Source organism: Patagioenas fasciata, chromosome 4 (assembly GCF_037038585.1).
Source record: "Patagioenas fasciata isolate bPatFas1 chromosome 4, bPatFas1.hap1, whole genome shotgun sequence".
In the NCBI taxonomy this organism is placed as follows: domain Eukaryota; kingdom Metazoa; phylum Chordata; class Aves; order Columbiformes; family Columbidae; genus Patagioenas; species Patagioenas fasciata.
The window spans coordinates 32,276,128-32,297,626 of NC_092523.1; the positions used below are offsets into that span (position 1 = coordinate 32,276,128).

Below are 21,499 nucleotides of genomic sequence, written 5' to 3' on the forward strand. Positions count from 1 at the left end.
ACTTGTTACTACTGAGAGGCCTGTATCTCTTATCCTATGATACTTCAATTTCTCTAAGAGCCTTTGATGAAGGACATGCTTAAATAAGTTTTGGAAAACTGACTAGCTTCTATTGAATAGACCTACCTCATCCCTTTGTTCAGTTATTTTTTGAATAATTTTTTAAAGATTCTGCATTCCTCTATGAAAGCTATGCTGGTTCTTCCTAGTTTTATTGTACTTATTCATAAATCTAGTGATTTAGAAGGAGGCCTAGGGAGTATTTGCAGCTCCTATTAATTTTGTCAGATTAGGTATCATATTTATCACCTCCATTTTTTTCAGACCAGGAAACTTTTAAGCATCACACCATTGTTAGTGACTTGAGAGTTTTGTACTCTAGTTCTTTTAACCTGCATGGATACAATCTGGCCCTGGTAAAATTTTACAGTTTATTGTTGCCAGTTTCTTCTGAAATCTCTTCTAGTAATGCTTTTATCGGTGACAAATCTTCTGATATGCTCTTGACAGAGAAATACGCCAGAATAGGTATGGCCCTAAATACTTTCCCTACCTTGATCATTTACTAGCCCTGTAGATTTTCTGTCAGGATTTTACCTACTAAAGACAGCCTGGAAATGGCTTTACTATCAGTTTTTGCCAAGCTTTTCTTCAAAGTCTCTTTTGGCCTGCCTTATTTTGTTTATACATTTAATTTGGTCATGCTTTATTTTCTTCATTTAGGCACAACTTCAACTTGAAGAAAGCCCTTTTACTTCTAATAATACTTTTAATAAGAGACATCCTCTTACTCCTTCATCCTGCTGTTTAGCTATGCAAAACTTTATTTGTCCTTTAAAGTCTTTTTTCTGGAAGTCAAATTGCAGTGAGCTCCCATATTTAAACAATCTTCATGACTCTTATAAACATTATAACATTTGTCTCTCTTTATTTTTAAACAGTTTTTGCGTTTTTATGTAGTTTCCTCTTTGAAGTTAAACATTGCCATGGGAGACTTTTTTCCCCCCTTTTTTTAAATTTGATTTCAAGAATACTCCATCTAAATATGTTAGCTGCTGTCACACAGTGGTTTTAGCTTTATTTTGAACCAGTTTTTTCTGTTGCTGCTTAAAACCGGGTCCTAGAGCTATTTAGAATTACTTTTTTTTTCTTTTCCAAGAGGAACAAATAGCCTCTGTATAAGCAATCATTTGCAAAAACTAAAATTTTACTCTGAATCACCTCCCAGCCCATTTACACAATCTCAGTTGTTTCCCATTGTTATTGCATTTTCTGCCTTCATGCCTGTTTGATCTTGTCTAGGTTGTCACAAGCAATGTCATCATTTAGGTAGGACAGTTAGTACTACAGTCCTAATACTGTACTGCAGTCCCATGGTGCTACAGTCCTACTTTTCATATTTAGTTTTGTAATTTCAATATGTAGGTACTCTTTGTTTTTCTTATGTAGTTAATCTATGAGATTCAACTCAAAATTTTCTTCAAAACAAAAAATCTGCTCTTTGACAGGCATTACTTTCTCAATCTTTCCCATGTAATTTGTCACTGATATTAGCTTGTCACGTTGATTAGTTTTCTTCCACTAGATTTTTAATGTCTCTATTACATCAACCTTTTCTTTTATAACCAGTAACTCTAGATTTTACTTTTTTTTCCAGGCTTTCAATATTTGTACAGAAACACAAATATATTGGGTCCGTCCAACTGTCTGTTTCTGGTTAAGCGGAGCTCTTGGCAATTTCTATTTACTTGAGAATATTGAATTTTTCATACTGACAGAATTTTTTGTGACACAGCACAACATCCAAAATATCATATGTTTTCTGCGTTCTAGCAAGAGTCTCTTAGTTTTTCAGTGTGGATAAGTACAACTCAGAATGAGTTCTCCTTCCATGCTCAACAAAGGAAAAGTACTGCTTGTGAGATGATATAACAGACAGAATTTTTAGCAAGCTGTTATTTTTCCTGGCTTTAAAAAGTACAGTAAGAGTCAATTAAAAATAAAGAGAACCTCAAAATTTGGCTCAATGAAATTAGCACGATTGATTGATTAACCTTGCCTAATTCTCATGTGATATATGTCAATCTGTGATTTGACTATGAGGAAAATAAAGCAGGTTTACTAACAACTTGCCTCATGAACGACTTTCTCATATCTAGTGTAATTTCCAAAGGGAAAGGGAACTGCTTACATCTAAACTCTACTTGGATTCAAATCCACAGTTCTGATTTATAGTAAGTGGCATGAAGTGCCTTCAGGAGCAATAAGGATCTCTTAACTCTCACAAGCTTGTTCTAAAAACTCTCTGCACAACCACCTACATAGATTTATGTGGTTTTCATCTGAGCTTCATCTATGTTTCTTCTGCCTAGTTTTCAGATACTCAAACTTTCTGGAAAAAATCAGTATATTTCACCCATGGACAGGAAAAAGAGAAAATAAAAAATAATAATTAAAAAAAAATAAAATCAGTCTTAGATTTCATTCTGCTGACCAAAGGATTCAAAGCAGGACCCTTCCTTCTTCTTCTCCACCCTCTCGATCAGGAAAAGAAAGCCAAGTCAAACAGTGTCTTTAAATGGCCTGGAGGGAATGGGAATATGTTTATTTCTACAAGAGAGGAACATACATTGCAATAGTGTTTTGGAAGAAGCTGAGTTTTTCTATCTCAAAAGCAACAGCCTGCTGAGAAAAATGAAATTAAATATCATAAAAAGTCACTGTAGTAATTCGTCTCCTTGTGTTTCTCCAAAAAGTGCTCCATTTTTTTCATCAAAACTACTGTAGACTTTATTTGAGAACCTAAAAAATTAGGTATGCAGTGACACACATCAGGAAAAAGCATACACACATGCTTTGCCTAAAATAAACAGCTGTTGGGAGAGACCAGTTCAGAAAATGCCAGGTAAAGAAAGAAAAGAGCAAAACCAACCTGTAGAACTGAGAGCTAGAAGGCCTCAGGAGTGAAAAAGAAACCATCAGCCAAGCCAGTCTGGAGAGTGGCATCTAAGAAAAAACTTCAATCATTTATTTGAAGCTGTTGCCTCCATCATTTTTTTTTCTGATGACTGTGGTTGTCTAGGCTTAAAGAAAAGACTGCCAAGAGATTTATTTCAATGATTCCAACCCCTTACATGGAGATAAATAAAGTTGGCCAGAAAATCTATTTTCAATGCAACACAGATGACAGAAAAGAGAAGGCAAAAATAGAAGTTAAAGGGAATGCAGATTAAGAACAGATGGAAAGCACTTTTTACTCAGAGAATAGACATGACAAATTACTTATGAACAAGGTGGCCAAGAGGTCATTCAAGAAAAAGATGTCATATTAGGGAAAAAAATGGGCCAAAGGTTTATTCAGGCACAACTCCCACCAGTTTCAATGGGACTCCCACCAAAGAAAGAATGGTAAAGACAGGACCCTGGAAGTCTTCAGAAAAGTTGGTGTGCCAAAACATTATTCCTAAAAATATCCATGTACTCTGATTTGTTTTCACTCTTAGTATAGATTACTTCTTGAATAAGCTCTAACTACATGGACTCTTTTCAAGTGCTTATTGAATATGCTACCTTCATTCTCACTTCTTTAAGATGTATCAGTATCTCCAAACCCACAGCAGCATCACAAAAAATGCAGAATTCACTGCTACTTTTTCATGCTCTTTATAACTGCACATGGGAAAGCTCCTTCAGATACAATATCAGATTAGACTGTGAACTCAGAATCGAGTAAGGAAACAAGAGAAAAGCAAAGCTGTGCAGCAGATTGGTAACACTGGAAAAAACTATGCCTTGGAGCCTCAGTCCCAAGCCTCTCCACATCTCTTTGCTTCATGACACAACACCACTCGCCTACAATAGAGAGATGTTATTTGGCACAAAATGGTCTCTACTGTGGGATTTAAAAAAAAAAAAAAAAAAAGGTATTAAAAACCATCTCAGAGTGTTTTATTCTCACTACACTGGTCTTTGGTCTTCATGTTTGCTTCCCTTCTATTAGCTAAACCTGAAGTAAAAGTGACTTTAACTGCCCAGTTCTGCCATGGTAATTGCCAAGCTGCACGTTACAATAATCACTGTGCATCCGGAAGGAGAACACAAGGCAAAAATCCTATCCGGAAGCCAAGAACAAAATAGCTCTGCTTCCCTCTATCAGCAAGTGCTCCCAGCTCCTTTAAGAGGAACAGTTACAAATTTCTCTAATTCGTTACCATACACATACCAAAAAAAAAAAAAAAGAGAGAGAGAAAGAAGAAGAAAGAAAAGGCCAGAAAACCCTCCCAGCCTTGACTAAGCTTCTAATTAAAGGTAAGCAAGGAACATCTGAGCTCAGATCACATCCTCAGGAGCTTCCCTGTTGTTCAAACAGTTAAAATGCATTGCTGTACAACAAAAGCCTGTTAGAGCAAGTGCCAGATAAAAGCTGATCAAGTACTTTGACATTTGACTGCACCAAGGAGTTTTTATGATTCTTCAAGAGTTCTACTTTCACAACAGTCTGTGACCCAAAGCCAAGGAACAGGGAGGGCCCATTAGGTTACTGGCACACATGTAGTCCTAGAAAGGCTTCTTCTCGTCCGTCCAGGTCTCCATCTTCCCCTGGGCTCCTATATTGTCCAGGAATTTCAGCCACCTTCTCTACTCACCTTGTGATGTTACACATGCGAGTAAAGCCAAAAAGAAACTGAATCCTGGGAAGGCGTGACAGGGCTCTGACCGGCTTCAGCACTGCAGGCATGCAAAACCTAAGGGAAGAGCTTCTGCAAGCCAAAAGCCTGAGCCTAATGAGAAAAAAGGAGCACAGCTGGTATGGTTTGAGGCCAAATGGAATATTTGAGCTTTCTTCACCCTGGTTGACCCCAGCTATCCCTGTGTTTAGTGTAATTCCTTGGAGTGAAAAAATACAACATGCGAAAGACCAAGTGCTATTACATTTTTGCTTTCACACAAAGATACTATAGTGCTGTATTCATGAAACAAAATATAATAAGTGATCTTTTTACATAATCTTGGAATAAGAATAAAGGAAAACCAAATTGCCAGTTGATGCTCCCATTTAATGTGGTTTCTATTCTATTTCATGAGAAACATGAAAACTGTAGTTGATCCTTGTAACTTTTTATATTTTCATCTCTGAAAAGATTTCCCAAGTACAGTAAAGTAATGCACAATCCATCTGTAAGGTGGAGTCAGATGGCTGCATATGTCAAAATAATCAACAAAAGCCAAAAATACAAAAATTATTACATATAAGTGGACACCTTAAGCTATGCATTGTAAAAAACCTGACAGGATAAGGGAAAATATTCAAGAAAATTCTAATTGAGCCTAATTTACAAAAGGACCAAAGTGAAACTGGAATACTGGAAAAGAGCTGAAAAAAATGATAAGGAATGACTTGTTAGTAAGACAGTGAACTAATTACTGAACAATTTGGATTAAAAAAAACCCTGCTGGCTACTCAGATTTATAAAAAGTGGCAAGTCAGTACCATATTATTAGTTACAGCTGAGTAGAAGTTGTGTAATGGATGCAGTGAACAGTAACTTATTACAAGTGTATATTGCATAGCAGTATGGTGTCAACATTGCAACACAAAGCTCTCCATAATGTTTCCTCTTTCAGATTGTACTAGAGGTCATTATCTAGAAAAGAGAGCAACCGAGGAATTTCCTACATTTTCTGTATGTTCTATTAAAAGCCATATCAAAGAACTTTAATTTACAAAAAAAAAAAAAAGAGAGCTTCCTCAAATCAGCAAATACTACTACATTTACCAGAACAGTTTAGATTTAGTTCTGAAAAAATGTACAGAAAATTATTATATTGTTCACAGCAGTAAACTGGAGTAGGGAGAAAGAATTCTGCATGCAGCCAAGGAACACTGAAAAGAAATGTACATTTACATTCCTTGATTTGATACAGGCTGCTCCTTTGTGTGTTCTAAATCATGCCCTGTTCAGTGCTCTATTTCAGAGCAGCAGGACCAACCCATTTGAGCTGTGCAGGCCACAAAAGATGTGCATTAAACATGGGTTTTTAGGGCTCCCTTTTTTCATGGTAGGGATCTGGCTTTGTCAGCGGAGTACACCTGCACAGCAGGAAATGCCAGTGTGAGTGCTTTGTTGCAAATATATCACTCATTTCACTCACAGACACTGATAGATCAAATCGCCACCCACTCCAGTCCATAAAGATTCCAGCCCTCACCACTCCAGAGCCAAAGTTCTCAAATCTTCTCCTCCGGCCTCAGTGTCCTACTATGCATAAACAGGAATCAAGAGTACCCTACAGATATGCTGCCTTCATGATTTTCAGTACCATTTTTAAAGTGCAATAAGTTTGAGAGTTACTGGTTTAGACACAGGTAGCAAGACAGTAAATTAAAGTATGTGGCTATCTATGCTTTTTAGAGCTTATTACTTTATCCAGCTCCCTCTCTATTGAGGGTCACGTTATTGAAAATATTAATGTCTGGCATAGAAAATCCAAAGGAGGTCTGCCAATTCCAGGGTTAGAAAAATATTTATATTATTATCGATTTAACAGAGAAATCTAAATCTAAAAGAAATAGACACAAAACTAGAAATCTAAGGACAAACTACCTTTCTAATTAATACAAAGAATTATATGGATCTCACAGGGGAGAAAGTGCCTTCTCACTGACATGAAGTGGGAAAAGCAAGGTATTTAGAGAAAGACTTGATTAAAACAAAACAAAACAACACTACAGCCAATACTGAAATAAAGTGTCTACTGGAAATAGACATACGTGTGTAAATCAAGCTTCCAAAATGAAAAAGCATCCAGAATAGAATGGCTCCAAAGTTAAGAGGCATGTAAAATAAAGAAAACCAAGTAAAAATAGAACCAAAAAGATAGAAGACAAAGTGCTAGATTCTGAGTCTTTTCAAGCCAGAAGAATTATTTAATTGCCTCAAAAGACCTTTGTATTAGGACCACTGGCTCCATCAGTGTTCAGGCTTGAGCACATACATTTGGAAGCATCTTCCCAGATGGATCATGATTTCCCTCACTTCCTTTTACACAGTATTCTGATTCAGGTATTTCAGTTACAAAATTAAAAGGACTGCTGGTCTGTTCTAGTAAAACAGCTCCTGTGCTCACTTGGTAAGTCATTCACGTCACAAAGGTCAGTCTGTTCCTGGGCTCACTGTAGATTAGATATAAGCAGTAAACACTGAATTAGCTATTATGTACATGGTCAGCTATCCTACAGATTCTTACTACCCCACAGACACAGAGTTTTGAGATGATGAATACATGACGTGTTTTAACAGCTTTACCTTTTTCACATGACACTTCCAATGGGTTGACCAAAGATTAAGAACAGAGAGATCAATGAAGTAGACCAAAAGCGATCTTCTGTTTCTTCACTAGACATTCAAGAGAATGTATACTAATACAGTAATATGAGAAATATGATTCACATTACAGAAGTGAGAAAAAGTAACTAAGAGTGGTGAACAAATGAAGTTAATTATTATAATAAAATGAAGAAAGTATTAATACCATCTAAATTTCAGTAACTTATTTAGATAACTAAGTTAGAAGCTTATGCACATGAAGAACAAATGATGAATGGAGACTGTGAATCTAGTGTAATGAGATGCTGGAAATTCCTTTGACTATGTCCACGGAGGCTCTTCTTAAACTATACACCTAATGCTAAACAGTAAAAATCTCATCCCATAAGTAGTGATGCCCAAAAGGAAAAAACAAATGGGAGAATAAAACAATACAGACTTCACCCAAATAAACAGAAAAGTGAAATTTGAGCTGAAACTGTCTTTTAGTTCTAGTCTTCTGTAACAAAAGAGTTACTTGAATGGCCACAGTGGCATAGAGCACATTAGACAGTCTTTCATTATGTTGTCAATTGAAAAATTGCAACCTACTTTAACCAAATAAGATTTTTGTGGGTTATGTAGTAGTTTTACCTCTACCGTCTACTCCCAGCTCAAAGAAAAGGGAGAAAAGTGTGATAACTTTGTGATATTTTGAAATTCCAGCAACAGGATGTAGGGTTGTACTGCTTCACCAGAATAACACTGTTGGGCCAAACACAGCTGTAATGCAAATAAATTTTGCATAGGTAACGAAATTAGGGAAAGAGAATGGCACAGAAGACTTCATGACTGTGGCATGTTCCTGTGCTGTATCTGTCAAGGCTGGTTTGATTCCTTGCTCTAAGCAATGCATATCTAGTGCCTGTGTGCCAAACAGAAATAGCCAGTACCTTGGATCCCTCTGACTTAGTTTCTTACCTCTCCAGAATGTCCGTGCTGGTGCGAAATGAAGTTCTACCGGGTATGTTAAATCTAAATTCTGTCTATATTGGAGATATTTCCAGGGCAATCACAATGAACGAAGTATTTTATTTACTCATTAAAATTCCAGAGAAGTAAAATATAGGTGCAACTAATAAAAAAATGAAGTAACTATTGATGAAAATCTCTTCTGTTTCAGTATGAAAAATTATGCCTTCCAAAGTTTTCCACTTTGGACTAAGATTTTTTGACTGCTTAAAAATAACATCACTTTGTTTTTAAAACTTCAGTGCAACATTTAACAATTGGAAATAGAATCTGCTCACCCCTACTTCGATAGACTACCATCCCTTTGACAGCCCTCCCAGAGAGCTGGCACCCTGAAGCTCAGAAGTGGGGCTTCCAACTCCAAGTCCACGAAAGAGGAGTTTTGTGGAGAAAAAAATAAAAGCTTCAGGTCTACCACATGGAGACCAAATTAATGTCTGAACAGTGAACAATCCTGAATTACTTGAGTTTCCAGGTTCCTGGTTTCACAGAGTGAACCGAAGTTCTTAAATTCATAACCAAACGCAAGTCTCCCAGAACTTTGAGATGTCCTGGCTTGGTGTAGGCCGTGAGAGCTGCAGAACATTGACTGTGGACCCAGAAAGCAAGCGCTAGCTCTGGTTACATCTCCAGATTGCAGAATGGACCTAGGACTGTGGAGCTTGGAAATTCCAAAGTCTCCAATTTCACGGCTGACTTGAAAAAAAGAACTGTTTTCAGATGCTCAGTAATCTCCTGGGTAGATGGCCAGTAAAACAGGCAAAAACTCATCACAACTCTGCTGATGCTTTCACAGGGTTTCAGTGACAACAATAGCCTTCTCTGAATTATTTTGGTCTGGTAAATAAGAGTGTGTCTATTCAAAATAATTGAATTGAAAAGTTCCTGGTAAGAAAAAATAAAGTGATAAAAGCTGAAGAGTAGAAAGAAGGTGGAGTCCAACAGAAACACTCCAAAAGAAGGAAAATAGCAACACTACAACCTGACAAGCCTAGGAGAAAGAAATACAATATCCAAATCAGTGAACAAGAAAAAGAAAACACTGCTCAGGGATGCAGACAAAATTTTCCAATATAACAAGACAAAGTCTGACATTCACATATATACAGTAGGAATGAGCCAAACTAAACCCGTGATGTGGGGGAGGAGGAAATGTAAGAGTAATTCTGACTAAGTGATCCACTGAAATTACACTGCAGTATTTCTTTTTAGCAGGAGTTAGTTTAATTTCACTGATAATTAAATTATCTTGAAAACCCACCCAGATCAAAGAAAGATCTGGATCTCTCCCAGTTCCAAAAAGATGTATCAAGTGACTTAAATGAAAAAGATTATGAGAGAACCGAGGCTGAGATGGCCAATCCCCAGCTGGATTGTAGGCCAGTGAGGTTAGCTATGAAAATATGATCAATGAGTGAGGTAGACTGTAAATATCATTTGTATGAAGTTTGAGGTCCTTACTGTAATCAGGCTGTGATTCTCACGTCCAGTCAAATGTAGCTAAAGTTTAAAAGTCCACAATTCTGTGAGGTGGGTTAGAAAAAACACACCCCTGAGACAGAATTTAACTAAACTGGTATCATGAATGCACAATAACCATTTTCTGACTAAACCTTTTGAGAATAATGGCTGTTACAAGGCTTTGTTTAAATCTAAACTGACACTAATAAGCAGGTCCCTTGATGAGTCTAATTCAAAACAACCATTTTAAGAGCAAATTCCAAACAGAGATTTTAAACAAAATCCCACATCAGGTAGCTATCCTCTGAAATTCCTATTTTAATTTTATCCACCTCCAGTCTTGAATGCCAAACCACAGAATGTTTTCAGCATAATATTTTATAAAGGTCATTTGCGTTAAATTTATAATTTGTGCCCGAACTTCCACAGCACAAACACGGAATAAATGGAACCAAATAAAACTAAATTGCATTCTACATAGCAAAGATTTATTAACACAAAAAGGTATATAATGCACAAAATCAGAGTCAAAAGTGTCCAGAATTAGTGTAGATGTTTTAATGCATCACTTTCAGTATAAACAGTCAAGTAGAATGACATGTTTGAAGTCATTAAATGTGTCTAACCCCAGAATAGTTTAACATTTCCTAATCATGATGAAAAGTTAGAAAACCGTTTTGGAATCAAAAGGCATCAGCTGAACCATAAGGTGTGCTGCGCTAAGTTGTATACTTAGAAGAAAGAAGAGAAAAGTGAGTCCTATCCACCTTTACACAATAGATAAAAACCAAAAGAAAAAGAAAACAAACAAACAAAAAAAAGACTTTGCAATAAAGTGTCTACTGTAAGCTGATCATCAAAGACACCAGAAAAAACAAGGGCAATGGCAACCTCACCTCCTCTGCCTTTCCTAACCAGCAAACTAAATAAAAGTTTAGCCAAGAGCTTGGACCTCTATAGTAAAGTGCCTGTGGCACCCCATTCCCTGGGTTGGAGGGGCAAAAACAGCCCACAGCCCCAGCTGGTTCCTGATATTGCCTCAGGACTGCTGCCACCTTCCTACACCACTGCAGTGAAACTGAACTTTTCCAAAAAGAACGGTAGCCTGAGTATGAAGAACTTAACTATAATATCACCTCCTTTCCCAACAGCAGGCACACAAGAAGCAATGGTAGAAATGTCAGCTTGGCTTAAAATAGGTGGAGATACAGCAACATGACAGATGTAGCTGGAAAGTGAAGATTAAGCTTGATGGGTTTAATTTTGCCATTGACCTAGATGAGCACATGGACATATTTTTTGCCATTTTTGCCGTGTGTCGCATATAAACTGGATGTAAATGATATGGTTTTCCTGATGGAGACATCAGAAAATCTGACTTGTATTATAAAGCTTTTTGAATGGAAAGGAAGAACTATGGAAAGGAAAATAGAAAAGGAAACAACACTCATTTACCCATGCTGGAAATTTGTTTTGGCAAGTAATACATCTGGTAGAAAGGGTTGTAACTATCATGAGAAATGGTAGCATATCTTAAATTCTCCCTGAGAAAGGGATAATTGAAGGGCAACACCTTACCATAATATCACAAAAGAGAAAGCACTCAAGCAACACAAGTCATCCCAAGTATTGTGTTAACAAGAGATACCGAGCCAAATGAATTTCTGGACTAGCTCCACTGAAGACAGCTGTTACACCAGGGATAAATCTGATATATTCTGTATTATAAGAAGGCTGTTCAGTAGTCCTGCTGCCAATATGCAGAGACAAATGATACAGAACCAGGCTAAATAAAATGAAGTAACTAATTAGCAACAGTGCATGAAGTCCCCCTATGAAGTAAATATATCTTCAGAGCTCTTTAACTGTCAGCCTGTCCATGGACAGATGTATCTCTGCACACATTAGCAAGATGTGATTCTAATCTGTGCAGAAGTATTGCTTATTCATTTTTTATTACTGTTATGAGCAGTTTGTCACATTTTGGGCTTTGGCAGCTATCCTAAACCATCTTGCTGCTCAATCCACACTCATGGCAGACAGTGGTTTTACTAATTATTAATTTCTAAAAGATTATTTGAGTTATGAATAGTTATATTTAGCAATATGTGACTCTTAGAAACCCCTACATGTACTCAAATTACAGCCGTCACACACAGGGTGATATTTGCTTTGTGAAAAGATCATTACTGCATATGTATGTATGTATAAACACACATCATGCATGCACTCTGTGTTCTGTGAATAGTGTAATGATACAACAACAGCATTCAGTACGTAAAATAGTGTGTTAGGGACCGGGCCATCCAGAAGGACCAGGGAAGGTCCAGGAGGTCTAGCGAATAACATTTCAGAAATAATGAAGAAAAGCAATTTTGTCTAACAGACAACTGTCAGTAGACCTGGTTTCTGTTTCTGCTATTGACTTGCTACTTTTACTTGCTAAATTCTTCAGGTATTATGTCTTTTGGCGAAAGACTAGACAACATATCATTAGCAAAATTACATAGTTACATCCACAACATGTGAAAGAACATGATTGTTGAGCAGGTGGATGCACACAGTCTGTTGGGAAAGAACCAGAATAGTTTTTGCAGTAGAAAATCCTGCAAATCCTGTGATGCTGCCATGAAGCGCATGGGTAAAGGCGACTCAGAGGACAGAGTCTATTTAGAGTTCCAAAAAATCTTTTGACAATTGAAGGCTTTTGGCAAAAATAAGTTGCCACAATGCTAGACGAAATATCCATTTACAGACAAAACTATTTAAAGGACAGGAAGCAAAAACTAGTGCTTAAGGTCTCTTTTCAGAAGGGAGAAGGGTCAACAGTGAAGTCCTACAAAGCCTGGTACTGGGACTGCTTTTATTCAGCTTTCTCAGTGATCTGAAGAAAAGATTAAACAGTGAAGTCTTCAAGTCTGTGGATGATCATAAACTGTCTTATCCAAATGCCTTATGTGTGGCACAAAAACTCCATAAGAGCCTTGCAAAACAGAGTGTGTGGGCAAAAGAGACACGGAAGAGCTTCAGCACAGACATAAAGTAGTGTACCTGTAGGAAAACAAACATAAACCATATCTACACAACCATGGACTTAGAACTGATAGTTACCATGCAGGGACGAGGTCTCAGGGTCATTATTGACATCAGTCTGAAATTATCAGAATCTGGTGGGTTGTGATCAAGATTTACAGCCAGGCATGGTTAAGGTGAACACAGAACTGTTATTCACCACATCTGCAAAGCTAGAAGCAAGGAATATTGAATGAAACTTCTAAGAACTTTTAAACAGATAGAATAAATAATTATTTTGTACAGCCACGATCTTTCAGAACTTGCTTCCACGCAGGCTACGGAGCCAGAACAGTGTCAGCATCTTTAGAAGAAGCTTTGGTAAACTCACACAGAGAGGTCCATAAACAGCCATTAATCAAGCTAGGAAGGGTTGGACACTAATACAACTGTGGATGCTGAGAGGGTGCAGAATATGGCCTGCTTTACCTGCTCTCCTTCGGCCACTCAGACACAGCATAGTGACCTAAATGAACTACTGGCCCAATTGGTATAGAATTTCTTTCTGCTTTGTTATGACAATTATATCCGTTCTATTTTAATATTTACAAACCATCACTCATTACAGCTATATTTCAATTAAAATAAAAAGCAATTGCCAAGTCCTAATGGACATCATGTGATATAAACCTATCTTTTTTGCTGCCTTTTGAAGGAAAAGCTTTTACATGAGGCGGGAATTTTGTTTTCAGATATTATTAAGTTTATTAATTCTCTAAGTATGTGATTTATCTTGATTTTCCATTTGGCTGGGTTTGCAAATCAAGGAAAGTGTCATTATTCTGAGATTAATACCTTTAAAGAGTAGGGCAGTTGCTTGTCAAATTTCTCTCAGGACAAAATTGGACTGAGTCAGGAAATGTAATACCAGAGACTACCACATGATACAGTTGTCATATCTCTATATTCATATAGCTTTTCCTTACCTGTTTTTATATTACTGGCATTGGTAATCATTTAACATTAAATTGTAAATTATAAAAAATAAACAACCTAACCAAAACAACAGTTAAAAAAAAACAAACATAAAAAACCCAACACTGCTCTGGTGGCTGATTTTGCTGAGGTTTTTTGAATAAACAAATCAAAGATATAAATTCTGCCAGGTAATTGTAGGAGTAATGTAGAGATCAAATATTTCAACACCTACTCATGTTGAATATCCTGGATTTTCTACATTTATGTAAGAAATGGTAAAGGATTTTTTAATCACTTGTACCTTTAAATCATGACTTTTAAACTGCTTTATAACATTAGACAGATAACTTTCAGCACAGCTATAATGCAGGGAATGCTAGGAACCAAGACTGCAGAATCACCTTGCACTGAGTAAGATTTTCAGTGTCTTTGAGTCACCAGTATGGTGCCTTCTCACAGCTGTCAGAGACTTACATATGCATAGTAACATTTTAAGGACTTGCTTATAGAAAAGCTAAGAGATAAGCGTGCACTAATGGTCAGAAACATATGTTCAAACAACTTCCACTAATCATTTCCAGCCTGTAGTAAGATACATTCTTACTATTCTGATATTCTTCCTTCCCACAAAGTCAGATAACATATCATGAAGTAAGAGGAAAAGCAGTTGTTATAAATGTCTATCTTCTTAATATATTTCCAGCTTAGTAGGCCCAAAAATTTAGATGAAGCAAGGAAACCCTCATTTAAAATTTATGTGATCATACCAGATAATAATAAACAAATGGGCAAAAATCGTTATGTTAATGGCAGGGGTTTGGCTACATACATACGTACATACATACATACATACATACATACATACATAAATAAATAAATAAAATGATAACATATCCCACCCCCACTTCAAATTAACATTTTGCTCTGGTTCATTTTTTTATGATTATTGTTAATCTAAAATTTTTGTATGTCAAAACTGTACCTTCTTTTTTAGAAAAAAAAGATGACAATTTTGTATTTATACACAGGCCTCATGCTTTGAAAGCTTTATAATAAGAATGATTACACTGGCCAAATGTCAGTATACAAACACTAAACAAATCTATCACCAGGTCTATAATACTGGTGTAAACTAAAGGCATGTGTAAAGCAGATAACATACCTCTCATCTTGGATACCTACAAGTCATGGACAGTGTCTGCATTATCTGGAAGAACTGAGTAAAAGGCAATTAAAATGCCCGACAAACCCTCAGCCCACATCGCAAAACAACGTGTTCACCTCCCGGTGTATCTGGGCGGATTTCATTGCAAACTGGTTAAAAAACCAAACCCGCAGCAGCCCCGCGGCGCGCCCAGGATGGCTGTGCACAGCCCCGGGCCCGCAGGGCTGTGGCTAAAGCCTCCTTTCAGCCTCGGCAGCCCCAGCAGGAGCGATGTCGATGATGCTCCGAACCCGGAGGCCCCGGGCGGCCTCTCCCGCCCCCCCGGCCCGGCCCCGCCGCCCGCCGGGACCCACCTTGGGCATCCGGATGTGCTCCATGGCGGCGGCGCCCAGCCCAGCTCCTCATGCACCTCCGCAGCCGGCAGACAGGCAGCCGTACGCACCTGGCCTCTCTCTCCCGTTTTCTCCTGCAGGCCGTGCTTTTAAAAAAAAATATAGATTTAAAAATTAATATATTTTTATTTTATTTTTGCCTCGTGTTCTCCGGCTCAGGTAGGGAGGAAAAAAGGAAGATTTATTCAACGCAGATAATGTGCCCGTGTTCCGAAACTGGCAGGTCAGCGGCTGGCTCCACCTCCCCGGCAGCTGCCATGCTGCCCGCCGGCGGGGATGCTCCGCGGCTGCCCGGCCCGGCCCCGGCCGCAACCGGCGGGGAGCCTGGTCCCCGGCCCCGGCTCGCATCCCCGGGCAGCGACAGGCACAGCCTGGAGGTGGCTCTTGAGCGGTTTGCTGTCTTCTCTAAAATTACATAGCTATGTCCTTTCTTTCAGGAAAGACATGATCAGAAACGTAAAAGGGAGCTCTGTCTGAGATCGCCTCCCCCTATTTTTAGTATTTTGTTCTCTGGCCCAGTGGGTGCTATATCTCAAAAGCTGCACTTACTGAAACTGAAGCACTGAATTTTGTTTATCTGTCTCAAGCTCCGCGTGCCTTTTTCTTCTATAATTCACGATTTTGCTGTATCCTTAGACTTGCACAGAGGGGGGAAATTTTTGTGAGATTCTATATTCACTTTTATGTCTGAAATTCCTTGTCCCATCTTTTGCCTTGCCTGATCCAAGAGATCTGTTATCTCTTGGAGCAAAATGAAATGCTACAAAGCTGGTTTCTTGAGCTTGCCTGTGCAAAGATGAAGAACAGGTACCTCTGTCTTTGAATCACTGTCATATTTTGAGCAAAAAGGGAAACTTCCCAGTGTTTATGCCAATGTGCAAATACTAGAGGTGCTAATATATTATTTCTGATAAACCATAGCTTTTGAGGCTTGTAATATGCTCAGGCATTCTATATTGATCAGTGTATTACAGGAGTTGTTTAGATATGGGGACTAGCCTCATCAAGAGATAGAAACAAATGTGGAGACCTGTCAAACCACACAAAGGCCATGGCAAGAGCAGCAGAATCTCCCTACATTTCCTTATCTTGCCTGCAGAGAATGCATGCTTGCATGCTTAATCTATCTTGTAAAACATAAAATATGGGCTGCAAATAACACAGGGCTGCCAAAGAATATGAATACCCTTAGGGAAAGGGAGCAACAGGTATAACTGTACTGACTCCAGTCCTGCCAATGTTTCTCCAATCCTGCCCCTTTCTTGCTAAGGTATGGCTAGGTCATTCAGCACCATGAGTTTTTTATGCCAACTGTTTGTTTAGAGGAGACAGAAGCTGTACTATCATGGGTGGAACATAAGTCATCCCTGGATTTGGCCATTCTGCGTCATTCATCCCATTTTGGCCCATTTCTACTGTCCTTTTTCTCAGAGTTCAGCTGCTGTTATCAAGCAGGAGTGGCTGGTATGACCATAATCTGAGACACCATCAACAGCATGAAAACTCTTTTTGAAGTTTTTTATCGTTCTATTTCACTCTGTTCACTCAGATCTGAAAATAACGTTTTCTGTTTGAAAATTCACTGGATAGCACCCATAAAAGTGCATGAATTGTGTAAAGTGTGGTCTTCACAAGACTCTTGATCAGTGGCATATTTTGCTCTCTATTTTAGGCCAGAGCTATCAGAATTAATTAAGAATTAACCAACCATGAACTATGTTTCCTTTGTAGCTATGGCTGGTGTGATTCACTGCATACATTATCATCTTTTGGCATTTGCTATCATCAGTGAGTAAGTAAAGTTGGAAGAAAGCACAGTTGATTATCCTTCTAGTCCCTAGAGAGATTTATTTTTTCTCTGATACAGCTTGTGATTATTACAGCCAAGTTTAAGTCCTACTGCTGATGGCAAAAAGACTTCTAGACTTAAGTGACAATGCACTTTATCTCTCCTTCACGTTCATCAATATCTGCAAAACTAAGACAAGTTTCAGAGGAGACTCTTTATGTAGCTATCAGTTTTTGACCTACCTTGTGCTGGCAAAATAATTAACGGACAAGTGCAGCTATAAACAGAACTTGGGTTTAGATAAAAGTTGTCATGGAAAGTTGCAGTAAACACAACCTTCTAAAAATTCTCTTACACACTCATGGAAATCACTGTTTTAGCAATACTGGAAATTAAATCCTGTGTCCATAGCAAAGGTACTGTGAAGGCAATAACAAAAAATAACACTCCATACCTTGCTGCTCTGACTCAGCTGTCATGTAGGGGCAGGAAAATTACACTGACATGCCCACATAAGTTTTGACGTATCTGCTGCAACTACCAACAAAGTTCTTAATTAATGTCACATGAAGAAGGCCTCTGTATTTATTTTCTATATCCATAAGTAGTAGAGTCATCTTTCAGTCTCATCCAGTACAATCTGAAAGAATGGTTTTTCACTTCCAATATGTAAAAATTTATGTTATATTCAATGGAGTCACCTGAATGCTCAGATATTTTCCATCTATTACTACCTACCTGGCCTGGATTTGAATCTTCATGTTAGATCTGGAAGGCTTTATAGTTTTTTTTTTTTTAGTTTACAATTATATTTTGCTAGTTTAAAGGTGGTTTCCCACAGGCTGCATTTTAATATAATACAAACTCAAAGAATAAATTTTGAGTGTTGTCTACAGATGGTCATTCAGCTTTATAGACATATATTAAATACTGTCTCGTAGCGAAGAAATGAACTTGAAATTGGTGGTTTAACGGCTTTGTTGCTGGACAACTATAGCCAATGTGACAGAATCCTCCACCTAAAGAGTCTGGTATGTGGGATAAAGACATAGAGTTTGGAATCAGCCCCTGCTACTGTGGGCTAAAGGCAGATTGTACTGGTTTGAGTACAGCCCTGGGTTTGTGGATGGAGCAAAAAAAAACTGCTTGGCATCTCACCAAGGAAATGTTCCTGGACTCAGTGCTGGCAAGAAGTGGTTTGTGGGCACCAACACTTTCTCCTGGAATTCAGCGTGCAGGTCTTCTTACATTATTTGTTGAACACAATGAACAAACCAAACAGGATTCTGTCAATGTCAACTGACTTTTTAGTCATTCATTTTCTAATGGAAATATCCAGTAACTAGACTTTTTAAATTAGAAAAAAAAGGGAAATGATACAGGCTTTTACCATAAAATACAATACATTGATACATCTTTGAAAATGCATCAAAACCAGTAATAGACTAAAGAATCATGTGACTTGTAAAATGGTAATTATGGATTAATAATACTGGCACATCATAATAACATACATTTTAGGCATGTCTACTTTGTAGTTTGAAAATTTGTTTCTGCCACCATTTTTACAGTGCTGCCCTACTGTTTTGACTCCTGCAGAAGGTAACACAATTATAATTTCTTTTTTCCTTTCGTCAGGGATTTTCATGCCACTTTTCAAATTACAGAGATTCATTCTTCAGGTACATGCTGTTGGAGGATACTGTCATAGCCTTTTGAAATACAAATGCCCAAACCCCATAAATTCATGTTTGTTTATATAAGGACTTTGGACACTAATGTCAATGGGAGTGGCAGAACCTTGTAGCAGAGGTCTGTTACAGCAGCTGTATGACCTAACACAGACCAGCTTCTCACCTTCTTTAACATCCCAATGCATGAGAACCCCAGGGAGACCCACAGCACAAGGGTGTTGCTAAAGAAGCAAGAAACCTTTTGAAGAAGGTTTTTAGCAAGCCTCTTTCCAACACAAAACCACATTGTGAGCCTGTGCCCTCAGCAGGCACTGTAGATTTTGCGGTGTTACAAGCTCCTTTCCAGACGAGCTTTCTTTGATGCCAAGATCCCAGAAGAGATGCTCCAGCCCCACATTACTGTGTGTGTCTGTAACAGCCCCATAGCATGGCTGAGCTGAACCAGCTGCTATCGGCGCAGCAGTGCAGAGCACCAACTGCCTTCTCCTTCTTCGTGCCTCAGCTTCCAGCCCTGCAGCTCCCTTTGCCTATGCTCCATTTTGGTGTTGATCTGGCTTTGGTGTTTGTAAGCCAAGTGAGCTTGCTGTACCATTTGCTTTGTTTTGCCTGCCTACTTCTCAGTTATTTTTGTGTGATAGAGAGGCAAGGGGGACGCCTGAAAGCGAGCAGTGACAGTGAACCTGGTGAGTTAAAGAGTAAAAGAGAGGAGTGAAAATAATGAGAAAAAAAACCCAGAAGAGTTGGGCTAGAGGATGGTGAGGCAGGGTAATTCCACTCACGCAGGAGATGCGGCAGGCATTCAAACACTGTAGCATCAAAATTCCCATTTGCCTGTTACCTATTGCCACTACTGATTGCAGACAAATATGCAAATGCGGAATTTGTGGATGTCTTGATAGTGTTTACACCCAAGATAATCAGTATCACAGATTCAGAAACAGTGTGTCTGTTTATATTTGTTTCATAACTTTTGAACTTTTTCAGGGAACATGCAAGTTTCTTGTGGCAAACGCTCTTGGACACACAAACTTCTCCCCTAGTTAATCTGGCAGGAGCTGCATGTGACAAAGTAAGGGATGCAAGGAGCAGCTTTGACTTTATTGTTTAACTCAGTTAACTGTTACTAGGTTTGACCTTTTAACATTTCCTTCAAGAATTACTCAAAGCAATCTTTGATTTTGCCTTGTTATAAAACATCATTGCATTGTTATAAAGGCAAATTTATGCAGGAAAAATACCAGCAGACCTCTGGAAACTGGAATGGCTTTGATTCTATTTTGCAGATAGATGAACAATATCATATATGATACATCATATATAATATTTGTCCAAATACATGATAATTGGCCTGAAATGTGTACTAGTGAAATAAACCAGATAACATCATAGAACGACTCAAGATATATGTCCAGTTACACAAAGATTCCCACAATTGACGAAACTGGTAAGATTTTGGCAAAGTGATAATGTTCTGTTAAATGAGATCGTGTTTCATAACAAAGCATGTTAGGACAACCAGCTGGAGAGTATAGCATTGGAAGGTCAGCTGTGATATACTTGAGCTGGTGTGTGTCATACCACATATACTGATAGCAGATAAAGGAAAGGATCAGTTATTACAACAGGGATCATAGGTGGAAAATGGAGATAAGTGCTTCTCAGTATAGCCAGTAGAGAAAAAAACTCTTTCACAAGGTAATTCAAAGCTCCTGAAATCTTGAGGTAGTGTAAATACTGCTTAGAGGTTTACCGCATTCTGTCTTGCTTTACCTCTGCCTTGCCAGATAGATAGTTCAGTGAAAAGCAATTGCTTCATCTTGCCCTTTACTGCTTCTCAGCAGGACACAACTGCAATGGATGACTATACTGGGAACTGGGAACTGTAAGAGAGGCACTCACCTCCCCCATACATTAGCTATGCTTGAATATATCTGAGCAGGTCTGCTGCTAAGTTAGATCTCCAACTATGTAGAAAAACTTAGAAGAAAATCTGATTTATTAATTCTAAAGAACTTATTTTTCATTGACATCTAGCAGAAAAATGTGTTTCTTCCACTTAAAAATGGGAGTTGGATATTTTGCAAGTGGCTCTGCTACAGAGTCAGATATCAGCCATGAGTGACAGTGAGTAAATGAATTCTCTTTGAGAAGTGGTGTTTGGAAGCTGTCCCAGCACCTAGAGAGTCACACAGGGATTCTTCAAATTGTAGCATCTGACTACTTTTACAATATTTCATCCAGAATTTTAGGCGGGAAATATTTCCTTAACAGAGATATATATATATCTTAAATATATATATATACAACAAAATTAAAAGTGCATTTTATCTTCTCAGACCCTTTCCATTGAAACATTCAGTCAGAGGCTCAGCAACAATTTAGGAGAGGCAAATAAGACTGCTGAGTTCAAAGCAGACCACAACTGTGTGTAGCCTGAAGCAGTATTGTTCAATAAAAAAAGAAAATAATGATAGCAAGGCAGCTTCCAACATTTTCACAAAGAAAATTTTCTTAACTGACGGGACTGTATTAATAGTCTTGCTTGGATACTTTTCCCAACATGAAGAAAAAGAAATGGACATGGTGTATTTAGGTTTAAGGAAAAAAAGAACAGAGAAGAAAGAAAAAGTGGACAACAGAGGAAATTTATTCCATGGTCTTTGTATAAG

At 38.1% G+C, this 21,499-nt stretch overlaps 1 protein-coding gene across 3 annotated transcripts in view; it reads right to left on the reverse strand.

Moving 5' to 3' along the window:
• Positions 1-15,709, reverse strand: part of MTMR7 (myotubularin related protein 7) — a 51,648-nt gene extending 35,939 nt beyond the window's left edge. For all 3 annotated transcript variants that reach the window (XM_065837762.2, XM_071807543.1, XM_065837760.2), the window contains exon 1: positions 15,309-15,709. In XM_065837762.2, the coding sequence (XP_065693834.2) occupies positions 15,309-15,332 (24 nt within the window). In that variant the 5' untranslated portion in view covers positions 15,333-15,709. The remainder of the gene's footprint in view (positions 1-15,308) is intronic.
• Between the last annotated feature and the right edge of the window lie 5,790 nt (positions 15,710-21,499).